Source organism: Myotis daubentonii, chromosome 2 (assembly GCF_963259705.1).
Source record: "Myotis daubentonii chromosome 2, mMyoDau2.1, whole genome shotgun sequence".
Taxonomy (NCBI): Eukaryota; Metazoa; Chordata; class Mammalia; order Chiroptera; family Vespertilionidae; genus Myotis; species Myotis daubentonii.
In genome coordinates, this window is record NC_081841.1 from 67,057,092 (window position 1) to 67,079,545 (window position 22,454).

The window sequence follows — 22,454 nt, forward strand, 5'->3', positions numbered from 1 at the left end:
CCATAAAATAGATAGATCACTGGCAAGGCTAATCAAGGGACAGAGAAACCCCAAATGCATAATAAGTAAAGTGATATAACAACAGATTAAATAAATTTAAAATATGATAGAATATTATCTACAACTCTAACCAAGTATAATAAAACACTTAAGTAAAATGGACACTTTTCTAGAATAATAAAAGGACAATCAAAAAGGAAATCTGCATTGTTTACGAACCATGATGAATATATGAAGTTTCATCATACTGACTTTTCTGTATATTTGGAGGACTAAAATTGCTCAGCACCTGTCTCATACAGAAAGCTGACCAACCGTGTGCACAGCCCATTCCATCAGCTGGAGAGCAGCAGTCTAGCAAGTCGAGTCAACTGACACACAGAAAATACCAAACATCAAAAGAAACTCAGATGGGCCCCGCAGGGTCCAGGTTAGGCAATTAAGGGGGAACACAGAAGAACGCAGCTTGGCACACGATGAGCCCAGTGCGCCTGCGCAGAGTAGCGGCTGCTCGGCTCCCTGCTGGGGGCGGAATCGCCGGCGCCCCGAGTCACGTGGCAAGGGGCGGGGCGCGCGGGACGTGCCGCCGCGTCGTCGCGGGCTCAATGGGCGGTGGCAGAGCATGTGTACTCTGCTGTTGCTCGCCTGGGACCCTCTAGCCGGCCAGAGGCTGAAGCCAGGGGCTGCGGGAACACGGCCGCGGAGGAAGAGGGCAAGGACAGCCGGAGGCAGGCCGGGCGTCCCTCTCCGAGGCTGAAGGGCCCGGGCTTCGTGGGGGTCATGGCATCGCTGGCGGAGAGAATGAGGGGCAATGGGCGCATCGCCGCCGGGCTCTTGCTCAACCTGCTGGTGTCCATCTGCATCGTGTTCCTCAACAAGTGGATCTATGTGCACCACGGCTTCCCCAACATGAGCCTGACCCTGGTGCACTTTGTGGTCACCTGGCTGGGCTTGTACCTCTGCCAGAAGCTGAACATCTTTGCCCCCAAGAGTCTGCCGCCTTCCAAGCTCCTCCTCCTGGCCCTCAGCTTCTGTGGCTTCGTGGTCTTCACCAACCTTTCTCTGCAGAACAACACCATCGGCACCTATCAGCTGGCCAAGGCCATGACCACGCCGGTGATCATAGTGATCCAGACCCTCTGCTACAAGAAAACCTTTTCCACCAAAATACAGCTCACGCTGGTGAGTAGCTTCAGCTTCGCAAGGCGCTCCTCTAACGTCCCACCCCCTGGACTGTCTGTTTCACCGGGAATTTTGAATGTTTAACCTTGCGCTACGTTTTTTTTCATCATCTTGAAATCCACACACGTGTCATCTGTGAGCATGTCAGTTTAAGGCTTGCTTGGGGGAGATGGCAAAAAGCCATCTTGACGCTCCATTGGGCTCTTAGCCTACAAGTGTGCTTGTGCGTTTTAATAACTACTGTTTGTTGGATATCCTTAAATGCTGTGGTCGGTAAGAAAGGAAAGCTGCATTGGGTAGTGCTATTCAGTCCATTAGATATCTGCAAAATCTCAAACCGAAAACAGCCCACCTCCCCCCGGGGAACCAAACCATGTATAATAAACGTTAAAGGTTTAAGATAAAATATGTCTCAGACTATGTCCGCAGCGACATTCTGCAGTGATTTCTGCATCTATAAATAGAAGGAAATGGACTAAAATAATCTGAGCTCTTAATAATTTACAGCATTTAAGATCCAAGTGCTATTGTTATATGTTTGTGTTTATATGTTGTTTAGACACTAGTTTGGGGGTTCTTTTCCTCCTATGTCCCGGCATATGATATTCATTTCTTGCAAAGTGCAATGCATTAACTCATTATTTTACCCAAAATTTTATTTTATTTTTTTAAATATATATTTTTTATTGATTTCAGAGAGGAAGGAAGAGGGAGAAAGAAATAGAAACATCAATGATGAGAGAGAATCATTGATTGGCTGCCTCCTGCACGCCCCCCACTGGGGATCGAGCCCTTGACCTGAATCGAACCTGGGACCCTTCAGTCCGCAGGCCAATGTTCTTCTATCCACCGAGCCAAACGGGGTAGGGCTACCCAAAATTTTAAATAGAATTAAGTGTGAACACAATGAGAACTATAATATTTAACTTTAAGGAAACGGGATTAACAGTCAATGTTTTCAAATAGAAAAGAAAAATGTATAGAGGTTCATTGTTTCCTAGTGATGTTTTTTTAAAATTAACTTGGTAAGACACCATGAAAGGAATACTCTTGAACTTAATCTGAACAACATTTACCTCTTTTTCTTTACAGATTCCTATAACTTTAGGTGTAATCCTAAATTCTTATTACGATGTGAAGTTTAATTTCCTTGGAATGGTGTTTGCTGCTCTTGGTGTTTTAGTTACATCCCTTTATCAAGTGGTTGGTAATTTTTTTTTTCTTTATGTGCCTTTTTAGCAGATTTCATAATTGAAGCTGTATCCCAAGGTTTATAAAATACAGTATAGAGACAATAGACTGTTAGGAAGAAAGCATCATTGCATAACTTGTCTGACTCAAGGTGAAGAGAAGAAAGGAGACAGAGAAACTTGGGTGTGCGATGCTCACCAAATACCCACCTACCTGTTTGTAAGTGTATAATACCCATGCTTAACAGTTTGAGTTTGGGGTGGTGGTACATTATTTTCTGGGAATTCTTCACAAAATGAGTAATAAGACTTTTTGCTTGAGGACTGAGTTCATGGGTTACATGTATCATTTACTCTTAAATTATAACATTGTGAAAGGAGTGAGTACACTTTCAAAAATTTGAATGGGAAAGGAAAATTACAGATTTATAAATCTTTGCCTCAAAAAAATGCTACTGTTACAATTATTGGCTTCGAATAATTTATATCAATATTTTATAGCAATGGGTATATCACTTCTTGTACTAGCACAGTGTCTTGCCTATATAGCAGGCATTCGTTAAAAATTTGCTCATGGATCCACTTACTTCATTACCATAAAATCTGAACAAGTATATTTTTTGTTTTTTATATTAGGCGGGGAAGTAAGTTGGTGTAGGGTAGAGTGAAACAGTATTTTCTCTATACTGGAAACCTTGGACTGAAAATTCTGGGTGTGCCTGCATGGGGAAATTAGAGTCAAAATGTGTAACCAATTTTACTTTTCTTGCAAACATTTACTAGTTATAAACTAAGGCATTCTTACTGAGTGTTAGAAGTTTAATGATACAACCTTAGCATCTTAAACTTTATAATACTGATCATTTCAGAAATATTGTTATGTAAACATTCTGGGGTTGAATACATATTTTAATGGCAGAGAAACAGTATGAAAAAAACACCAGCAGCATGAAAGGATGAGCACCCACTCAGTCTTGTCACTTGGCTCCCAGAAATTATCTTTTACTATAGAGAGTAACCAGAGGAAGCTCAGCTTTGTGCTTTAAGAACATTATACTGGGTGTCCTGCAGTGAGTTTAACTTTTGTTTTAGATAAAGTAAATGAGCATTCTTTTCTGCTAAATGAACTTATTTTTTTTTTTCGCCCAGTATGGATCAAATATTTATTAAATATGGCAAGAAATTTTGTTGAACATTAGACTTTCTTGTATTCACTATATATAATTTAAATTCAGAGCACTCACTTGCTCATGCCAATATGAACATTTTTGTCCACACAAGTCCCAACATGTTATAGATTAGAATCAAAGGATTCGATATCCCTCAGGTGGATATTTGAAATGAGATTGACCAAGGAATGATTGTAGACTAACAAATGGGCAGAGTTCTTCATTATTAGTAAGTGGTAAAAGTACTGTTACAAAATAGGTATATTTCCTCAAAATTCATTTTAAAGAAAGTTGCATTTTCCCATTGTATCCAGGTATAATTTCTCAGTTATTTCTGCTGGGGCATTAAAAGGAGTTAAAAGATGAGTGGTCATCTTTGTAGAAATACTGTGTGGAAAGACTGTTGATTCATTCAGCAGACATTTCTTCTGCTTTATGCTTAGCCTTGAGGATACAACGATGAAAAGCAGCTATAATCCAGTATTGTAGAAACACGTTTAGACAGCAGATCACAAGTAGGATAGCTCAGGGTATGAGGAAAGTTCTGAGGTACACCAGGGAGGAAGCGGCAGTTCTACCCCAGAAGGTGGTGGGTTAAGTCTTCATAGAAACGTGAACAATTTACATCGAAGAACAGACGAATTTCCGTAGCAAATAAATATAGCAGAGGTCTTTCTTTGCAGTGATGGAGCATTCTTGGAGAACTTGATTTGTTTGGTGAGACTGTTGTGGAAGGACAAGGCGTAGGGGTGGGTGGGACCAGATGGCAGAGTCTTAGCTGTCATGAGAAGGAAGTGTGCTCTTCACCCTGCAGGCATCAGGAAAGGAGTGTGGATAGGGGAGTCACTTGATCATTCCCTGTGTTTTAGAAAATTAACTCATGGTAATGAAGAATGAATAAGAGAGGGAAGGAAGGGTAACAGTTTGGAAGCTCTCCATGGTTCAAGGAGAAGACAGGAGGGTGCTGATCAAGCATAGTGGTAGTGGAATAAGCCAGGGAAAACACTCCAGAAACCTTTCAAAGAAAGAGTGAGTGGGATCTGACTGAATGTGAGAGCAAGGAAAGCAAGGAGTCTGATCCTTGGAGGAGATTATATCAATTATTGGAGCAACGCAAGAGGAATTAATTTGGGGAAGAAATGAGCTCGATTTTAAACAAGTCCTGATTCAAGCATGTCAAACTCGCGACAGGTGGGCCGCATGCCTCGTTTAAATAAATGTGGCTAGAAAGGTGTGTGAGGTCTTTCAATTCACTTTAAAAAGCCCAGTCGATGGTAAAAGGAATTTTCCTCTTTAAATATACAAGGCATGTGGCCCACCAGCTGCGAGTTTGACATGCTTGTGGGTGAGGATGTCTCATAAACTGTTGAAGATGTGAGTTTAAGGGTGCTCAAGGAAAGAGGTCAGAGCTGTAGATGTCAGCAGATAGTAATGGAAATCAGTTAGGGAGTTAAAAGAGGAAGGCCAGACACCAACCTTAAAAATAGTAATTGAAGGAAGGGGTGAGAAAGGAAGCAGTGCAAACCAGAGATCAGGTTCTTCCAAGAGAAATTTTCAGATTCTGCAGAGAGCTCCAGCAGGAGGAGATTGGAAGGGAGTTCTTTGGATGGAGCTATTGGAGGTGATGGTGCCCTTTGAGGGAGCAGTTGCATTAGAGGGGTGGTGGGCAGAAGCCAGGCTGCCCTGCAAGAAGAGGAAGTAGAGGCCCTGACTCACCAGGCGGGTCCGTGTCAGAGATACCCAGCTGCCTGGCGAGGCTGCCAGAGGGTCAGGGGTACACTTTGCCTTCGTTTCTGCTCACTGCGGTGCCCCTAGGAGCCAGCAGCAGAAGAATCAATTATTTGTCCTTCATAGTCACAGAAGACTGTTAGTTAAGGCTGGCAGGAGTATGTGTCAGATTTCCTGCTCTTTTATTTTTGTGTTGGTGAAGTTCTATAGACTTAGAGTATATGTAATAGGATACCCAGACCTATAGGAAAAAGAATTATGTAGGAGCAGTTATTCAAAGGCCTGGCTGTTTTTGCCAGATCTTATTCAAACCGCCCTGTCAAGCTTTCTTTAAGCAGTTATAATTGTGAAGCATTTAGAGGACTGGTGGGATTTGGCTTTGAGGTGCTGATTCTGCTGAATGATATAGTTGTTTAGGGTTTGTGATCATCTCATTTCTCGACGTGTATTAGAGGGAGATTACCCACAGAAAAGTCATCCATAAAGAGGAATTGAAAGACCTCAGTCCTTTTACCATTGACTGGGCTTTTTAAAGTGAAGTGAAAGACCTCACACACCTTTCTAGCCACATACATTGGCAGCCACCTGGGGTAACTGAGGTTCCTGTCTGTCTCTAATTAGTCTGCCCTTTCCCCCAGTTTTTTTTTTTGTGGGGGCGCATTTTAGAAAGAAATGAAGTTGGACACTGCATCTGTATTCCTACTAAGGACCAAAATTTCCATTCCTGACATATTTTCCTGAGATCTGTTATGCTTGTGGGCTCCTGTATGCATGGATATCCCCTTTTACTAGAATCGGGGGGGAAGAGAGGGTCTTTTTCTTCTTCTTTATAATTCAGAAGAAAATACATAATCAAAAGAAAGAAAAAAAACTAAAATGAGATAAGAAAAAAGAAAATACATGATCAGACACTGAATTAATAAAGCTCCTCTCATCCATGGTGCTTTAAGAACATTTGTATATGTTATTGATCTTTGAAATTTTGTAGAATAATCAGGCATTTCCTCTTCCCCCAGCCCTGTGCCCCACATTTCCATCTTTGTGGCTAGAGTTGCATCTTTGCTTTATAGTGAGTAATACTATTTTTTTTTCTGCCTAACTGGTTTTATCTCCTAATTTTCAGTGGGTAGGAGCCAAACAGCATGAATTGCAAGTTAACTCAATGCAGCTGCTGTACTACCAGGCTCCAATGTCATCGGGCATGTTGCTGGTCGCAGTGCCCTTCTTTGAGCCACTATTTGGAGAAGGAGGACTCTTCAGCCCCTGGTCAGTTTCTGCTTTGGTGAGTTCTAATTGTTTTTTGTGTCTAAGAAACAAAATAATAACAACCCCTCCATTATTAATGCAGTTTTAATGTTCAGAGCACTGTTTCAGATCCATCCTCATATTTAATATTCATCATTATCCTTTCAGGGAAGCAAAGTAAGGATTATTTTTTTAAAATATATTTTATTGATTTTTTACAGAGAGGAAGGGAGAGGGATAGAGAGTTAGAAACATCGATGAGAGAGAAACATCGACCAGCTGCCTCCTGTACACCTCCTACTGGGGATGTGCCTGCAACCAAGGTACATGCCCTTGACCAGAATCAAACCTGGGACCTTTCAGTCCGCAGGCCGACGCTCTAGTCACTGAGCCAAACCGGTTTGGCGTGAGGATTATTTTTTAGATGAAGAAACTGAGGCATGAAGATTAAGGGACTTACTTAGGGTCAGACAGATAGTGACAAAACCAGGCCTAAAATTCAGGTCTGCTAATGCCTGATTACTGTTCTGACCACTCAAAGCTATAGCCCACAAATAATTCAGGCACCTACTTTTATTTTACTTTTTTACAGTGAAAATATAGGCTTATTGATTTTGTTCTTATCTTCTTTCTTCTTAAAGAAGTCCATTAACATTTCTTTCTCTTTTTAAAAAAATATATTTTATTGACTTTTTACAGAAAGGAAGGGATAGAGAGTTAGAAACATCGATGAGAGAGAAACATCGATCAGCTGCCTTCTGCACACCCCCTACTGGGAATGTGCCCGCAACCAAGGTACATGCCCTTGACTGGAATCGAACCTGGGACCCTTCAGTCCGCAGGCCGATGTTCTATCCACTGAGCCAAACCGGTTAGGGCAACATTTCTTATAATGTTGGTTTAGTGGTAATGAACTTCTTTAGCTTTTTCTTATCTGGAAAGCTCTTTATTTCTCCTTTAATTTTAACTGATAGCCTTGTGGGGTAGAGTAGTCTTGGTTGTAGGTCCTTGCTTTTCGTCACTTTGAATATTTTGTGCCATTCCCTACTGGCCTGAAATGTTTCTGTTGAGAAATCAGCTGACAGTCTTAGGGGAGCTCCCTTATAGTTAACTTTCACTTGCTGCTTGGATTTGTTTGATAATATAAATAGTACATGGTCATTGTATAGATTTTGAACATACATAAAAATATAAAGATAGTGAAGGTCTTCTAAAGCCAAGATAATCACCTTTATCATTTTCGTGATTATTCCATCTATCTATTTTTCAGATACATAGACACACATGTATGTGTGGATATATAATTTTATATGCACGGATCCTTACCATATATGCTTTTTTTTTCCCCATCATGGATTCCTTTTTCCATGCACACTTCCACATATCATTATCCCATTCCTGTCCCTTGAAGTAAGACATGTCAACATTTAGTATTTTTTGTTTCATATTTTTCTCCTTGGTATACATACCCATATATCAACATACACAAAGCACACATATATTTATACATAAATAAACATTTGTTTGGTTACAAAAATGGCATCATATCACATGATTTTCTGTATCTAACTTTTCTCATGTAATATCTCATGAAAGTATCTTTTTTTAAAGTAACTCTTTTTTAAATATATATATTTTTTATTGATATCAGAGAGGAAAGGAGAGAGATAAAAACATCAATGATGAGAGAGAATCATTGATTGGCTGCCTCCTGCACGCCCTCTCCTGGGGATTGAGCCCACAGCCCAGGCATGTGCCCTTGACCAGAATTGAACCTGGGACCCTTCAGTCCACAGGCCGATGCTCTATCCACTGAGCCAAACCGGCTAGGGTGAACTGGTACTTTTTTTTTTAATGAAATAGAATCCTAAAAGTAGAATTGCCAGATCAAAGCGATATGTACTTTGGTGATATTTTAAGTTAGAAAGTATAATCCCCCACTTAGGGAAGGAATGTCTGCTTCCCATGTAACCTTTGGAACCCAGTCAATAGGAATGTCTTTTTTTTGTTAGTGGTGTTAACTTATCAAACTTACATAGCCCTTAGTCTATTTAGGCTCTGTTCTAAGCACTTCGCAAATATTAACTTGCTTATAACAGTTTTATTGTGTGGATCCGTGCTATTTTCTCCCTATATTGACTGACGAGGAAACAGAGCCAGAGAGTTAAGTAACCGACCTGAGATCCCACAGCTAGTAAGCAGAGCTAGAATTGGAATGGATGCTTTCTGGCTCCGAAGTCCATATTCTTCACCAATCCACTGTGCTGCCTGTAAGCAGGTTGATAGTTGTTTTAAACCCACGTGCTTTGACATAAATCCCCTTTTTATTTGTCTAAAAGTTTACATGTGTCTCCTTTTCCCTCCGCCAGCCATTCCCACCCCGGGCAAGCCCCACCAACACAAACCCTTTTCTCCAAAATAGAGATTGCTGTCCCCTCTGTCAGGTATTTCCTATTAACCTTACAAAAGTTCGGACCATCTTAGTGGTCTGGTCTTCAAACTGTCGCAGCTTAGACGTCTTAGATTAGAAATGGAGAGGTTTTTGTCATCGGTCCTCTGACAGACTTGAAAGAAGAGAGCAGCAGAAAAGCCATAAGGCAAGTCAAAGATACTTAGTGCACAGCAGTCCAAGGCCATTTAAGTAAGGGAAAGTCACCTTCCTTCTCTAATGTCCCTAGAGGGCATCATTGCCTCAAAGTAGAGCCTGTAATTGTATTTTTAATGCTAAGTCATCAAGAATAAGTATGTAACATTCTGTGAACTCAATAAAATTAACAATGATATATTTCTAGAAACAGTTTTTAAAATCTTCAAGGAGTTGCCCTAACCAGTTTGGCTCAGAGGATAGAGCATCGGCCCCCGGACTGAAAGGTCCAGGGTTCGATTCTGGTCAAGGGCCTGTACCTTGGTTGCGAGTTCGATCCCCAGTAGGAGGCGTACGGGAGGCAGCTGATCGATGTTTCTCTCTCATCAATGTTTTAGCTTTCTATTCCTCTCCCTTTCTCTCTGTAAAAGTCAATAAAATATATATTTTTTACAATATTTAAGGAGCAAGTTTCTCTTAATTGAAAATTTATGACCAATGTCACCCCAATCAATTTAATTAAAAAATAAGATAAAGAAAGAAAATGTAATGGGCCTCACTTTTATTAAACAAATGACAGATTACTCTTTTTACCTAAATAAGACACAAATCCAACTCCACTAGGCCTCTTATGACTGTGCTGATCTGAAACTGGAAAAACCCACATGAGACAGAAAGAATCTTCCAATATGACTTATTCATCTCTTTGGAATGTAAACTACTTACTAATTCAAATCATAACTAATATTTTATCTAAACTCTCTTATTTTAGAAATAAAAAAATGACTATAACTTTTAAAATAAAAGTGTGAGATAGGTTTGAACGGAATGCTGTATACGTATACAGTGGTTCAGCCCACGTTGTTCCTCAGTCCTCAGCCAAGTTGTCTAATTCACTATCCTATGTATGTACCTTTTGTTTTCATGCCTCCATGCTTTGACCCATACTGTTCCCTCTGCTTGAAATCCCGCCCCCTCTTTTTTCTTTAATGGACACATACATTTGAAATCCAAAGACTTTTCTCATTATCCCAGCCCAAAATGGTGTGTCCTGCCTAGAGATTCATATAGAACTTATATTGTCTGTTTGCCTATAAATGAGGTAGCTCATATTCTTTTATTGCCTGAGAAGAAATCTTGCATTGCACTCTTGCTTTCATGTGGCTAAGAGGTAGCATAAGAGAGTGGGTTAAAAGCAGGGTCTCCATTACCTGATTGCTGGGTTTAAATCTCAGCCCGCCACTTCCTGGCTGTGTGGTCTCAGGCAGATTACTTCACCTCACTGTGTCCTATTTTCTCGTCTATAAAAGGGGTAATATTTTACTACCTCATGGGGTTTGTGAAGATTAAATGAAGTAATATATGTAAAACATTTAGGACAGTTCTTGGCACATAATAATGACTATGTAAGTGTAAGCTATGATTACCATGACTTTGTGTCCTTAAGTGTTTTCTAAGCTCTTTGAGGACAAAAACGTACTGTGTTCCTCACAAGGCGTGGCCTCGTTTTGTAGATATCCAATGAATACATATTGATTTAATTTAAATAAGAACAAATATGAGCAATTCAATAGAAGAAAGATCTGGAAGCATATATGCTAAAGTATTAACAGTGGTTGATGGTTGGGATTATAAGAATTATTTTATGTTTCTCTTTATTTTCTGATTTTTCTATGATAAACATGTATTACTTTCATAATATTAAATTTTTTTAAAAAGTAATTTTTCTTCAGATGGATAAGAAAATGAACTTGGATATTCACATTCAGAGGCAGGATATTATTGGAGAACTTGAGGCCCGGTGTACGAAATTCATGCACGGGGGTGGGGGGGGGGCGCGTCCCTCAGCCCAGCCTGCACCCTCTCCAATCCGGGATCCCTCTTGCAATCCAGAACCACTGGCTCCTAACTGCTCACCTACCTGTCTGCCTCATGCCCCTAACTGCTCCCCTGCTGGCCTGATCCCCCTATCTGCTCTCCCCTCCTGGCCTGATCTCCTTAACTGCCTAACTGCTCTCCCCTCCTGGCCTGATCCCCCTAACTGCCTATCTGCTGTCCACTGCCGGCCTGATCCCCCTAACTGCCTATCTGCTCTCCTCTCCTGGCCTGATACCCCTGGCCTGATCCCCCTAACTGCCTATCTGCTCTTCCCTCCTGGCCTGATCCCCCTAACTGCCTATCTGCTGTCCACTGCCGGCCTGATCCCCCCAGCTGCCTATCTGCTCTCCCCTCCTGGCCTGATCCCCCTAACTGCCTATCTGCTCTTCCCTCCTGGCCTGATCCCCCTATCTGCTGTCCACTGCCGGCCTGATCCCCCTAACTGCCTATCTGCTCTCCCCTCCTGGCCTGATCCCCCTAACTGCCTATCTGCTCTTCCCTCCTGGCCTGATCCCCCTATCTGCTGTCCACTGCCGGCCTGATCCCCCTAACTGCCTATCTGCTCTCCCCTCCTGGCCTGATCCCCCTAACTGCCTATCTGCTCTCCCCTCCTGGCCTGATCTCCCTAACTGCCTATCTGCTCTCCCCTCCTGGCCTGATCCCCCTAACTGCCTAACTGCTCTCCCCTCCGGGTCTGATCCCCCTAACTGCCTATCTGCTCTCCCCTCCTGGCCTGATCCCCCTAACTGCCTATCTGCTCTCCCCTCCTGGCCTGATCTCCCTAACTGCCTATCTGCTCTCCCCTCCTGGCCTGATCCCCCTAACTGCCTAACTGCTCTCCCCTCCGGGTCTGATCCCCCTAACTGCCTATCTGCTCTCCCCTCCTGGCCTGATCCCCCTAACTGCCTATCTGCTCTCCCCTCCTGGCCTGATCCCCCTAACTGCCTATCTGCTCTCACCTCCTGGCCTGATCCCCCTAACTGCCTATCTGCTGTCCACTGCTGGTCTGATCCCCCTAACTGCCTATCTGCTGTCCACTGCCGGCCTGATCCCCCCAGCTGCCTATCTGCTCTCCCCTCCTGGCCTGATCCCCCTAACTGCCTATCTGCTCTTCCCTCCTGGCCTGATCCCCCTATCTGCTGTCCACTGCCGGCCTGATCCCCCTAACTGCCTATCTGCTCTCCCCTCCTGGCCTGATCCCCCTAACTGCCTATCTGCTCTTCCCTCCTGGCCTGATCCCCCTATCTGCTGTCCACTGCCGGCCTGATCCCCCTAACTGCCTATCTGCTCTCCCCTCCTGGCCTGATCCCCCTAACTGCCTATCTGCTCTCCCCTCCTGGCCTGATCTCCCTAACTGCCTATCTGCTCTCCCCTCCTGGCCTGATCCCCCTAACTGCCTAACTGCTCTCCCCTCCGGGTCTGATCCCCCTAACTGCCTATCTGCTCTCCCCTCCTGGCCTGATCCCCCTAACTGCCTATCTGCTCTCCCCTCCTGGCCTGATCTCCCTAACTGCCTATCTGCTCTCCCCTCCTGGCCTGATCCCCCTAACTGCCTAACTGCTCTCCCCTCCGGGTCTGATCCCCCTAACTGCCTATCTGCTCTCCCCTCCTGGCCTGATCCCCCTAACTGCCTATCTGCTCTCCCCTCCTGGCCTGATCCCCCTAACTGCCTATCTGCTCTCACCTCCTGGCCTGATCCCCCTAACTGCCTATCTGCTGTCCACTGCTGGTCTGATCCCCCTAACTACCTAACTGCTCTCACCTCCTGGCCTGATCCCCCTAACTGCCTATCTGCTGTCCACTGCTGGTCTGATCCCCCTAACTGCCTAACTGCTCTCACCTCCTGGCTTCATCCCCCTAACTGCCTATCTGCTCTCCCCTCCTGGCCTGATCCCCCTAACTGCCTAACTGCTCTCCCCTCCTGGCCTGATCCCCCTAACTGCCTAACTGCGCTCCCCCTGATCCCCCTAACTGCCTAACTGCTCTCCCCTCCTGGCCTGATCCCCCTAACTGCCTATCTGCTGTCCACTGCTGGCCTGATCCCCCTAACTACCTAACTGCTCTCACCTCCTGGCCTGATCCCCCTAACTGCCTATCTGCTGTCCACTGCTGGTCTGATCCCCCTAACTGCCTAACTGCTCTCCCCTCCTGGCCTGATCCCTCTAACTGCCTATCTGCTGTCCACTGCTGGCCTGATCCCCCTAACTACCTAACTGCTCTCACCTCCTGGCCTGATCCCCCTAACTGCCTATCTGCTGTCCACTGCTGGTCTGATCCCCCTAACTGCCTAACTGCTCTCCCCTCCTGGCCTGATCCCCCTAACTGCCTAACTGCTCTCCCCTCCTGGCCTGATCCCCCTAACTGCCTAACTGCTCTCCCCTCCTGGCCTGATCCCCCTAACTGCCTAACTGCTCTCTCCTCCTGGCCTGATCCCCCTAACTACCTAACTGCTCTCACCTCCTGGCCTGATCCCCCTAACTGCCTATCTGCTGTCCACTGCTGGTCTGATCCCCCTAACTGCCTAACTGCTCTCCCCTCCTGGCTTCATCCCCCTAACTGCCTATCTGCTCTCCCCTCCTGGCCTGATCCCCCTAACTGCCTAACTGCTCTCCCCTCCTGGCCTGATCCCCCTAACTGCCTATCTGCTGTCCACTGCTGGCCTGATCCCCCTAACTACCTAACTGCTCTCACCTCCTGGCTTCATCCCCCTAACTGCCTATCTGCTCTCCCCTCCTGGCCTGATCCCCTTAATTGCCTATCTGTTCTCCCTTCCTCTCCTTGCCCTTTGGACCCACAGCACAGGTGTGCTGAGAGCTCTCCACCACGGCACCCCCCTCCTGATTGATCCTTACATGACAGCATCCTGGACAATTTGCATATTCCTCTATTATTAGTATAGATTTTCCTTTCAGTTTTTTTTAGACAAAATTACATTTCTGAATATTATTTATTCTATTCTTTTACCTTCAATTCTTGTTGTCTTTCAAATTGATTCTTTAAAAAAAAAAACACAAAAAAAAACCCCCAAAAGAATAGTTTATTGATTTTTTAGAGAGAGGAAGGGAGAGGAAGATAGAGAGAAACATTAATGTGAGAGCACAACATCGATGATCAGCTGCCTCCTGCATACCCCCTACTGGGGATCGAGCCCCAGATCTAAGTATGTGCCCTTGAACAGGAAACAAACCGGCAACCTCCTGGTGTAAGGGACAACACCCAATCAATTGAGCCACATTGGCCAGGGTTTAAATTGATTCTTTTTAAAAATTTTGTTTCTAATGGTTGATATTTGAGTTTTTAGAAATGCCTCATGAAATGTATTTTCACTTGAAGATTATAATGATTGAAGCTGCATTAATGATTCTTTTGCTTTATTTGTAGCTTATGGTGCTTCTATCTGGAGTAATAGCTTTCATGGTGAACTTATCAATTTATTGGATCATTGGGAACACTTCACCAGTCACGTATCCTTTTCCTAATGACTTACAAATGCATAGTCTTTTATATTTTTCTAACACACCATCACATTAACTTCCTTGAGCCTGACAATTACTATTGCATGGCCTAATTTGAGTAGAGTGAGTTATTTTTAATCATTAATCATCTCATTCCACGCTAAAGTCTGTAGAAACTTAAAGAAATGCGAACTGGGAAAATGCATTAGCATTCTGTATCATGAACATTCTTTCATTTTCTCACGTCATAGATGACCCTTTCCCTTATCAAAATTAACATAGAAAACCATTTCTTACACAGTGGGGTTATATAAATGTTTGTGGGTTGAATAATGGGATGGATGCTTGGGTCTTCAGTCAATTCTCAGTTATCTATAGTAACAAAGTAGAGGTGTGGTTATCCACATAACAAAATATAACCAGGCCTCTGAAATTGACATGTGACCTCTGAATTCTAGCATATGTTTTTGTACTTATGTGGATATGGGTGTGCCTGTTTTTCTCAGTATTTAAGAAATGAAGTCATACCCTGAAGGTCTGAATCAAACTCAACTACCAGTTCTTAACATTCTGCTTGTCATTCTGTTTCTTTTCTCATTTCACTTTGCTCCACTCTTAGGCAAATGCAAAGAATGGACTTCTTTACATCAGAGAAGTAGTTTAGTAATGTTATGTCATAGTGTACTGATTTATGTAAGTGAGTGAACACTGATGTCATCAAAGTAAAAAAGCATCCTACTTGCCAACTATCAATAAATAATCACTTTTTTAAAAGAACAACACTTAATAAGTGTTTACTTTGTGCCAGGTACTTTTCCAATCACCGTGGGTATGTTAGGCATTTAGTCCTCACAGCAGCTCTGTGAGGTAAATTCTATTACTATATTTTGCAGAGGAGGAAGTTGAGGTGCAGAGAGTGTCAATAACTCGAGGTCGGGTAGCTGAGAAGTGCTGCATCTAGATTTCAAACCATGCAGTCTGGTCCCCAAACTCCTGCACCATGCTGCCACGTCAAGGCATCCAAGTGTGTGCCCTTCATAAGAACATTTATGCATTCAACAAACATCTATTGAACACCCACTGTAAACTGTTCATTGAGTTTCTGTTTACATATTGAATTTCTACTGTATGTCGGGCACTGGAGATATAATAAAATAGACAAAAATCTTTGCTCTCATGGGCTTAAGCAGACTATCAACAAAACACAAAAAGAAAATATACAGATTTGTGTTAGATAGTGTTAAGTGCCAGGGAGAAAAAATAAAGCAGGGATGAGGATATGGAATGTTGCGGACAGAGTGAAATTTTAGGGGGAGAAGTCAGGAAGGCCTCTGTAAGAAGGGGACTTTTGGTGCTCGCTTCGGCAGCACATATACTAGAAGGGGACTTTTGAGTAAAGACCTGAAGGGAAAGAGGTTGCTCTAGGCAGATCAGGCGAGGGAACCAAGGAACATTGGGTGAGGAGCCCTAAGGAACAAGGGGGCCCTTGCGGTTGGAGCAGGAAGCGCAGAGGGAGGTGTGTCGTAGGACTGAGAGGTGATGGAGCCAGGTGGGGCAGAGCTCTTACGGAAGGACCGTCCCTCTGAGTGAGAAGGGAAGCCGCTGGAGTTTTGAGCAGAGAAATGACATGGTTTTACTTATGTTCTAATAAGGTCACTCTGGTCCACCGTGTCAAGAATAAAGCAGGGTTTCCCAAATCAGTGCTATTGACCTTTTTGGCCAGACAATTCTTTGTTGCAGGAGCCTGTCCTATGCATCGTAGAATGTTTGGCAGGATCCCTGGCCTCTGTAGATGCCAGTAGCACTCCCTGACCCCAGTTATGTATCAGACCTTGTCTCGGTGGCAGAGTCCACCCCTCACTATATCCACTGCTACCATTGAACCAAACCACTGGACTATGTGAAGCAAGGCAGGAAAGGAAATTGTCGAGGCCATTGCAATATTCTAGTTTAGAAGTAACAGTGGTTTGGTTCCAGGGTGGTAGCAGTGGATACAGTGAGAAGTTATTGGATTCTGGATATTTCATAAAATATTGTTATTGATTTTTCTTAGAGAGGAAAGGAGAGGGAGAGGGAGAAACATTGATGTGAGAACAGAATATCAATCGACTGCCTCCTGCACACCCACTACCAGGGATGGAGCCCTCAACCGTGGCATGTGCCCTGACTGGGAATTGAACCAGTGACCTTTCAGTGCACAGGAAGACGCCCAACCAGCTGAGCCACACCGGCCAGGGCTGGATATATTTAAGGAGAACTAACAGGTTTTTCTGACAAATTGGATGTGGAGAATATGAGGGAAAACAAGGTTGACTCCTTTGGTTTTGTCCTGAGCACATGGTAGAATGGAGTTGCCGTCAGCTGGGATGGGACTGCCCTGAGGTTTGGGGGTGGGGAGGAAGAGCACACGCTCAGTTTTGGGTGAACAAGTCTGGAAGCTCAGGGTCTTAGCTGGGGAGAGTCCAGAGAGAGCCAGTGGTTTAAAGTGGTGAGACTGGCTGAGAAGGCCAAGCAAAGAAGTAGAAGAAAAGGTGCCCAAAGATGGAATCCTGAGCCATTCAGTGTTTCGAGCTCAGAGGGATGAGAGGAGCCAGGTGGAAGAGACAGGGAAGGCGCAGCTGAGGCAGAAAGGAAGGAGTGCTGTAGAAACCAAGTGAGGAGGGATGCCACCGACAGGTCAGGTGTGAGCGAGACTGGTAATCCATGGAGGGGGGTTGCAAGGCGGAGGTCCTGACAGTTTTGAGAAAAGCTTTCAGGGTGCTGAAGTGAAAATTAGCGAGTGGAAAATTGGAGAGCGGAATTGTAAATACCAAGTATAGCTGCTCTTCTTTTTATTGACAAAAGGATTCCTGAAGAATTTAGCCTTCCCTCTTATATAAATATCTTTAACACATCGTGATCTACTTAAAAGAGGCTGGGGGATAAAGGAATGCCACAGTGGTAGAGGCCGTGCACTTGAAGATAGCTCCTCATTGGAAATAAGCATAGTTCTCATGTTCTCATGACGATCCTTGGGAAGATCCTGTCTCTGAGGAGGTCGCCTCTGTTGGGTCAGGCAGGCTCAGGTGACCCTGTGACACGCCAGCACTTTCCTGCGGAGAGGAGCTTCCAGGCTGCTCAGTCGGCCCCAGAACAGAGCAAAGAGCTTTGAAGTGAGGCAGATCAGGTGCACACGCCAGCTCTGCCCCTACCTGGGGGCCTGAGCAAGGTGTGAGAGCTCTCGGACCTCACTCTCGTCACTTATGAAATGGGGGAAATAATATCTATGAAGTGATGGTTGGTTGGTTTTGAGTGTTTGAGAGAATATGTGTCAGGCACCACCTGGCAGGTGTTTATTATGCATCAATACTGCTGCTGATAACTATTACTATAGCTAACACATAGGGTGCTTAGTGCCTGGCATGTCATTGGGGCTCGGTATTGCTTCCTTCCTCTCCCCTCACACCCTCCTAAATAAGCATACGGAGAGCTTGCCTTGAGGCAGCTCTCTGGTGCCTTACACATCGCATCTCACCTCACTTGCCAAGGGAAGTTATTATTAGAAATGGCACTTTGAAACAGTCATAAATTGCTGTACAACATGTCTTCTCTCTACCTTGCTCGGAATTCCTTTCCTAACCTTCTGTTTTAGCCCCTTTTCTCTCTTCGGAGAGGTGAGCAGGAATAGCTGATGCAGTCTCCTGTCACTGACTCATTGCCGAAACCTACCTGTGGAACTAGGATGGACCCAGCACTTCACTGAAGCGCCTGTTGTTCTTTAGACGAGGGGCAGGGTGGACGGCTAGCTGTTTCCGGCTGTGTGTCACGCCGTTCTTTCCAGCTTCAGGAAGCCCTTGCTGTGTGTGTGTGTGTGTGTGTGTGCGCATGTGTGCGTGTGTGTGTGTGAATATAGCACCTCGCCTGTTACTCCTTTTTATCCTTATCCAAAACCCTCAGCTACAACATGTTTGGACACTTCAAGTTCTGCATCACCTTATTTGGAGGCTATGTTTTATTTAAGGACCCGCTGTCAGTTAATCAGTGTCTTGGCATGTTATGTACATTATTTGGCATTCTCGCCTATACCCACTTTAAACTCAATGAACAGGAAGGAAGTAAGAGTAAATTGGTACAACGTCCTTAATTGTTTTTTTGTGGAGAAAAAAAAATCACCCCAAGAAGACTAAAAAAATGTTAAGCATGCAAGTTGCTTTCAAAGAAGAAAAAAAATTACATTGCAGAATTCAATGAATGATAGTTTACAAGAAGTAACACAAAGGGAATTTTATATGACTTTTTCAGTTAGAGTACCTTTATTTTTAAGAGCTTAATTCACGCCTCTTTTCAAAGGTCATGATTGTATGAAGTATGTAGGATGGTTTGGTTACACCAAATGAAGTACATGAATTTAAAGTTCTGTAACAGCGACAAAGGACTTCATATCACTAAACCACAGATGTGTCCTGGGAGTTAAGTGTTCATACTCTTCCAAAGAAGGACTCATAGGACTTCTCTGCTTGCTTGTGGGTGGTCCCCAGTGTGAGCTCTCTTATCATTTTGGCCAGCATTCAAGTCAGAATTTAAACCTAGCATTTCTGTTTTAGTTGGTTTAGTATAACTTCCTGCTTAATTCATTTGTAGAAATCCTATCTAATAAAGAGGAAATATGCTAATTGACCCTCACACCATTGCAAAGATGGCAGCGCCCACAGCCAATAAGGAGGGAGTAGGCTAATTGACTGCCACACCCTCAAAGATGGCAGTGCCTATAGCCACAAGATGGCAGCACCCAGTTCCCTCAGCCCCCCAGCCGCCCAGGGCTGCCCGAGGCTCAGGTAACCAGGGCCAGCTGAGGCTTGTGCTGCCAGCAGTGGCAGCAGCAGAGGTGTGATGGGGGCGTCGCCTTCCCCTGATCACCAGGTTGCCTCCTGCCCCTGAGGGCTCCTGGACTGTGAGAGGGGACTGGCTGGGCTGAGGGATACCACCCCGCCCCAGTACATGAATTTTCATGCACCGGGCCTCTAGTGAAATATAATTTATAGAAAACAAAGTGTAGGACAGAAAACCATAAAACAAAGTCCAATTCCAATAGTACTGTTTTTCCAGTGGAAAATTGATGTAAAAAGTTATACATTATCCAAAAGAAAAAACCCTGCAGTTTCTATTGGTATTCTCTTGTTTTCAAGCTCTCAGAGAACTCTACAAAGGGTATGTGAAGTTAAAAAACAAAATAGCTCCATGTTCAACTGGCCCAAAGGAAAGACTATAGATGGAATTGGACAGGTTTCTTATTATCTTGGTAACTGTTCTCCTGGCCTCTTTGAGCCTTTCATGTTGGCAATTTCTCTTTTTTTTCTTCTTTTCCTTTTTAAATCCTCACCCAAGGATATGTTTTCCATTGATTTTAGAGAGAGGAAGGAGAGAGAGAGAGAGAGAGAGAGAGAGAGAGAGAGAGAGAGAGAGAGAGAAAAACATTGATGTACAAGAGAAACATCAATTGGTTGCCTCCCATAAGTGCCCCAGGGACTGAACCTACAACCCAGGTATGTACCCTGACCAGGAATGGAACCCACAACCTTCCCCTGTACAGGATGATGCTCCAGCCAACTGAGCTCATGTTAGTAATTTCTTAATACCACCCCTCTGCTATTACTTCCTACTGCCCCGGTCACCCCAGCCCCCATTTGAGGCATTAGTGGGGCTTCCTTTGGCATTGAGTATCTGGAGTGAACTGTCCAGCCTTAAGGTGGCTGAGGAAAATTCTTACACAAAGGTCATGGCAAATGCTATCCAAACACAAAGCAAAAACTTGGTGAAAATGTTAGGAAATATTTGAAAGAGAAGTAGAAAAATTATCAATGTTTAGTTCTATGAGTTTTTAAAGGAATCAATTTTTAATTTTAATTTTTTTTCTTAAATGTTATTGATTTTTAAAGAGAGGAAGGGAGAGAGAGAGAAACATCATTGGGATAGAGAAACATTGATCAATGCCTTCAAACACACCCCGACCAGGGATCGAACCCAGAACCTGGATATGTGCCCTGACCAGGAATCGAACTGCTACTTTTTGGTGGACAGGACTATGCTTAACCAACTGAGCCACACCGGCCGGGACAGGAATAATTTTTTTTTAAATTAGGCGATAGGGGAAACACAAAATCCCACCCTAGGAGACACATAGTGCCATATATTTAATTGCAAATTTATTTCTGCCTTCCAACTTCTTGACATTAGAACATTAAAAGCAATTGTTGTTAACCTCTCACAATGAGTTGACTGAGACAGATAAACCCTCTTGTAACAAATAATTCTTTTTCTAAATATTATTTTTAAACTTTAAATGAGAAAGCAACTCTTAAGAGGACAAAGCCATGTGGGTTTTTTAGGATTTTTTTTTTCCTGACTTGTTTGAAATGAAAGCCTCAAGGAAAATCTATTTTGACAGAATTTCAGTGTTATCAGTCAATCTGTTGTATGATTAGTATGTGTGATTTTTCTGCTTGTGTTTTAAATAATCTTTGATTCTCAGTTTCTGAAAATGTATCTTACTGTGCTAGGAAGTACAGAACAATTTGTCTTAGCAGATGAGCCTCAGGCATTGTTTGTCAACTGCAGTTCTCTGTGTACATAATTATTTCCCCAAAGCTGGGGAAAAGTATGTCAGCACAGTGAGGATCATGTGGTGTCTGTGCACTAGCAGCTGAGTTAACCTGTGCCATGTACACATTCTCCTTAACTGTAAATACAAGTTCGGGGGGGGGGGTTTAGTAAATGTTGGGGAAGGGTTATAATGAATGACTGATGTCAGTAGGAATGCAGTGAGAAAGTTGGAGGGGTACATATATGTAAGTGAATAAAATGTGTACTCCTGGACCTAGAGGCTGGTGAACAGATTTGGCCCTGAAGACGGTCTTCCCATTGACAAGGAAGGAAATTCCCAGGGAAAATGTTCCAGATGACCAGGACCAGCCCAGAGGCACACTGGAAGCTTGGTGCTGTGGAGGACACCGCCGTCCTGTTACAGATATAACTGCACTTGTTTTTTATCCTATGTTACATGACTGGACTTTCAGTTTTTACCTGTAAAATAAAGAGAACCTGATGTTTTCACTTTGGTGTGTGTATTAGAACCTGTGGAAGAATGATAGCATCGCACACTGTGTATGTGCAGTGGGAACGCTGGCCTGTCCAGCTCCCAAATATGCGGAATCTAATGAAGCGAAATCCTATTGTCCCTTTTAAAATAACCCAATGGAGGAATCTCTCTCTATAATGAACCAAGCTTTCTCCTGTTTCATCTTTAAAAATACTTTTTAAACATTGCTATATTTATTTACTTATTTTAAATATATTTTTGTTGACCTCAGAGAGGAAGGGAGAGGGAAAGAGATGTAGAAACATCAAGGATAAGAGAGAATCATTGATTGGCTGCCTCCTGCATGACCCCTACTGGGGATCAAGCCTGCAACCTGGGCATATGCCCTGTCTGGGAATTAAACCCTGACCTGGGAATTAAACCCTGACCTGGTTCAACTACTGAGCCACACTGGCCAGGCTCATTAGTCATCTTTTTTTTTTTTAAATTTATCTAAGAGCAATCGCACTAATCAAGCACTTCACATTGGCTCTGTCAGTCAATAGTTGAGTGAGTGAATATGTAGAATGGCCAAAGGTGAAAGTCTGATTAAAAGAATGGAAATCAGGTTTATTAAACATACCCTGTTTTGCATTTCTGTTTCCAAACTTGAACTGGATTATACTTGCGAACATTAGGAACACAATAATTTCATTCACTCAGCAAAGTTTTACTGAATGTGTGTTATGTGCCAGGTACTGTGCTAGGCACTGTGCAAAGACAGCTCTATGTTTCCAAGAGACATCTGTCTAGCAGAAAAAATAGACATTAATTAAATAAAAACAAACTGAGTTTATTATGCTGAAGAGAACGTGGTTCTCTGGAGCATGTAACCAAATAACCTGGCCCAGGACTGGCTGTCAGTGAAGGCATCTATGCGGAAAGGATGGTTGAGCTGAAATCTGATGA

At 43.6% G+C, this 22,454-nt stretch overlaps 1 protein-coding gene across 2 annotated transcripts; it reads left to right on the forward strand.

Moving 5' to 3' along the window:
* Positions 1 to 566: 566 nt before the first annotated feature.
* Positions 567 to 21,520, forward strand: SLC35E3 (solute carrier family 35 member E3). Of its 2 annotated transcripts, XM_059683550.1 has the most exons (5): positions 569 to 1,182; positions 2,275 to 2,385; positions 6,393 to 6,551; positions 14,358 to 14,440; positions 18,368 to 21,520. In XM_059683550.1, exons 1-5 carry the CDS (start codon positions 781 to 783, stop codon positions 18,552 to 18,554), a joined length of 942 nt encoding a protein of 313 aa, XP_059539533.1. In that variant the 5' UTR covers positions 569 to 780; the 3' UTR covers positions 18,555 to 21,520. The 2 variants fall into 2 exon arrangements, with proteins under 2 accessions (XP_059539534.1, XP_059539533.1); XM_059683551.1 differs by lacking the exon at positions 2,275 to 2,385 and having other exon boundaries at positions 567 to 1,182.
* Positions 21,521 to 22,454: the final 934 nt, after the last annotated feature.

What these genes read in the sequence shown, in the direction of transcription:
- SLC35E3 (XM_059683550.1), top strand. Translation starts at nt 781, where the DNA reads ATGGCATCGCTGGCGGAGAGAATGAGGGGCAATGGGCGCATCGCCGCC. An exon ending in CCAAAATACAGCTCACGCTG is followed by an intron (nt 1,183 to 2,274) that starts GTGAGTAGCTTC and finishes TTTTCTTTACAG; the next exon opens with ATTCCTATAACTTTAGGTGT. An exon ending in CCTGGTCAGTTTCTGCTTTG is followed by an intron (nt 6,552 to 14,357) that starts GTGAGTTCTAAT and finishes CTTTATTTGTAG; the next exon opens with CTTATGGTGCTTCTATCTGG.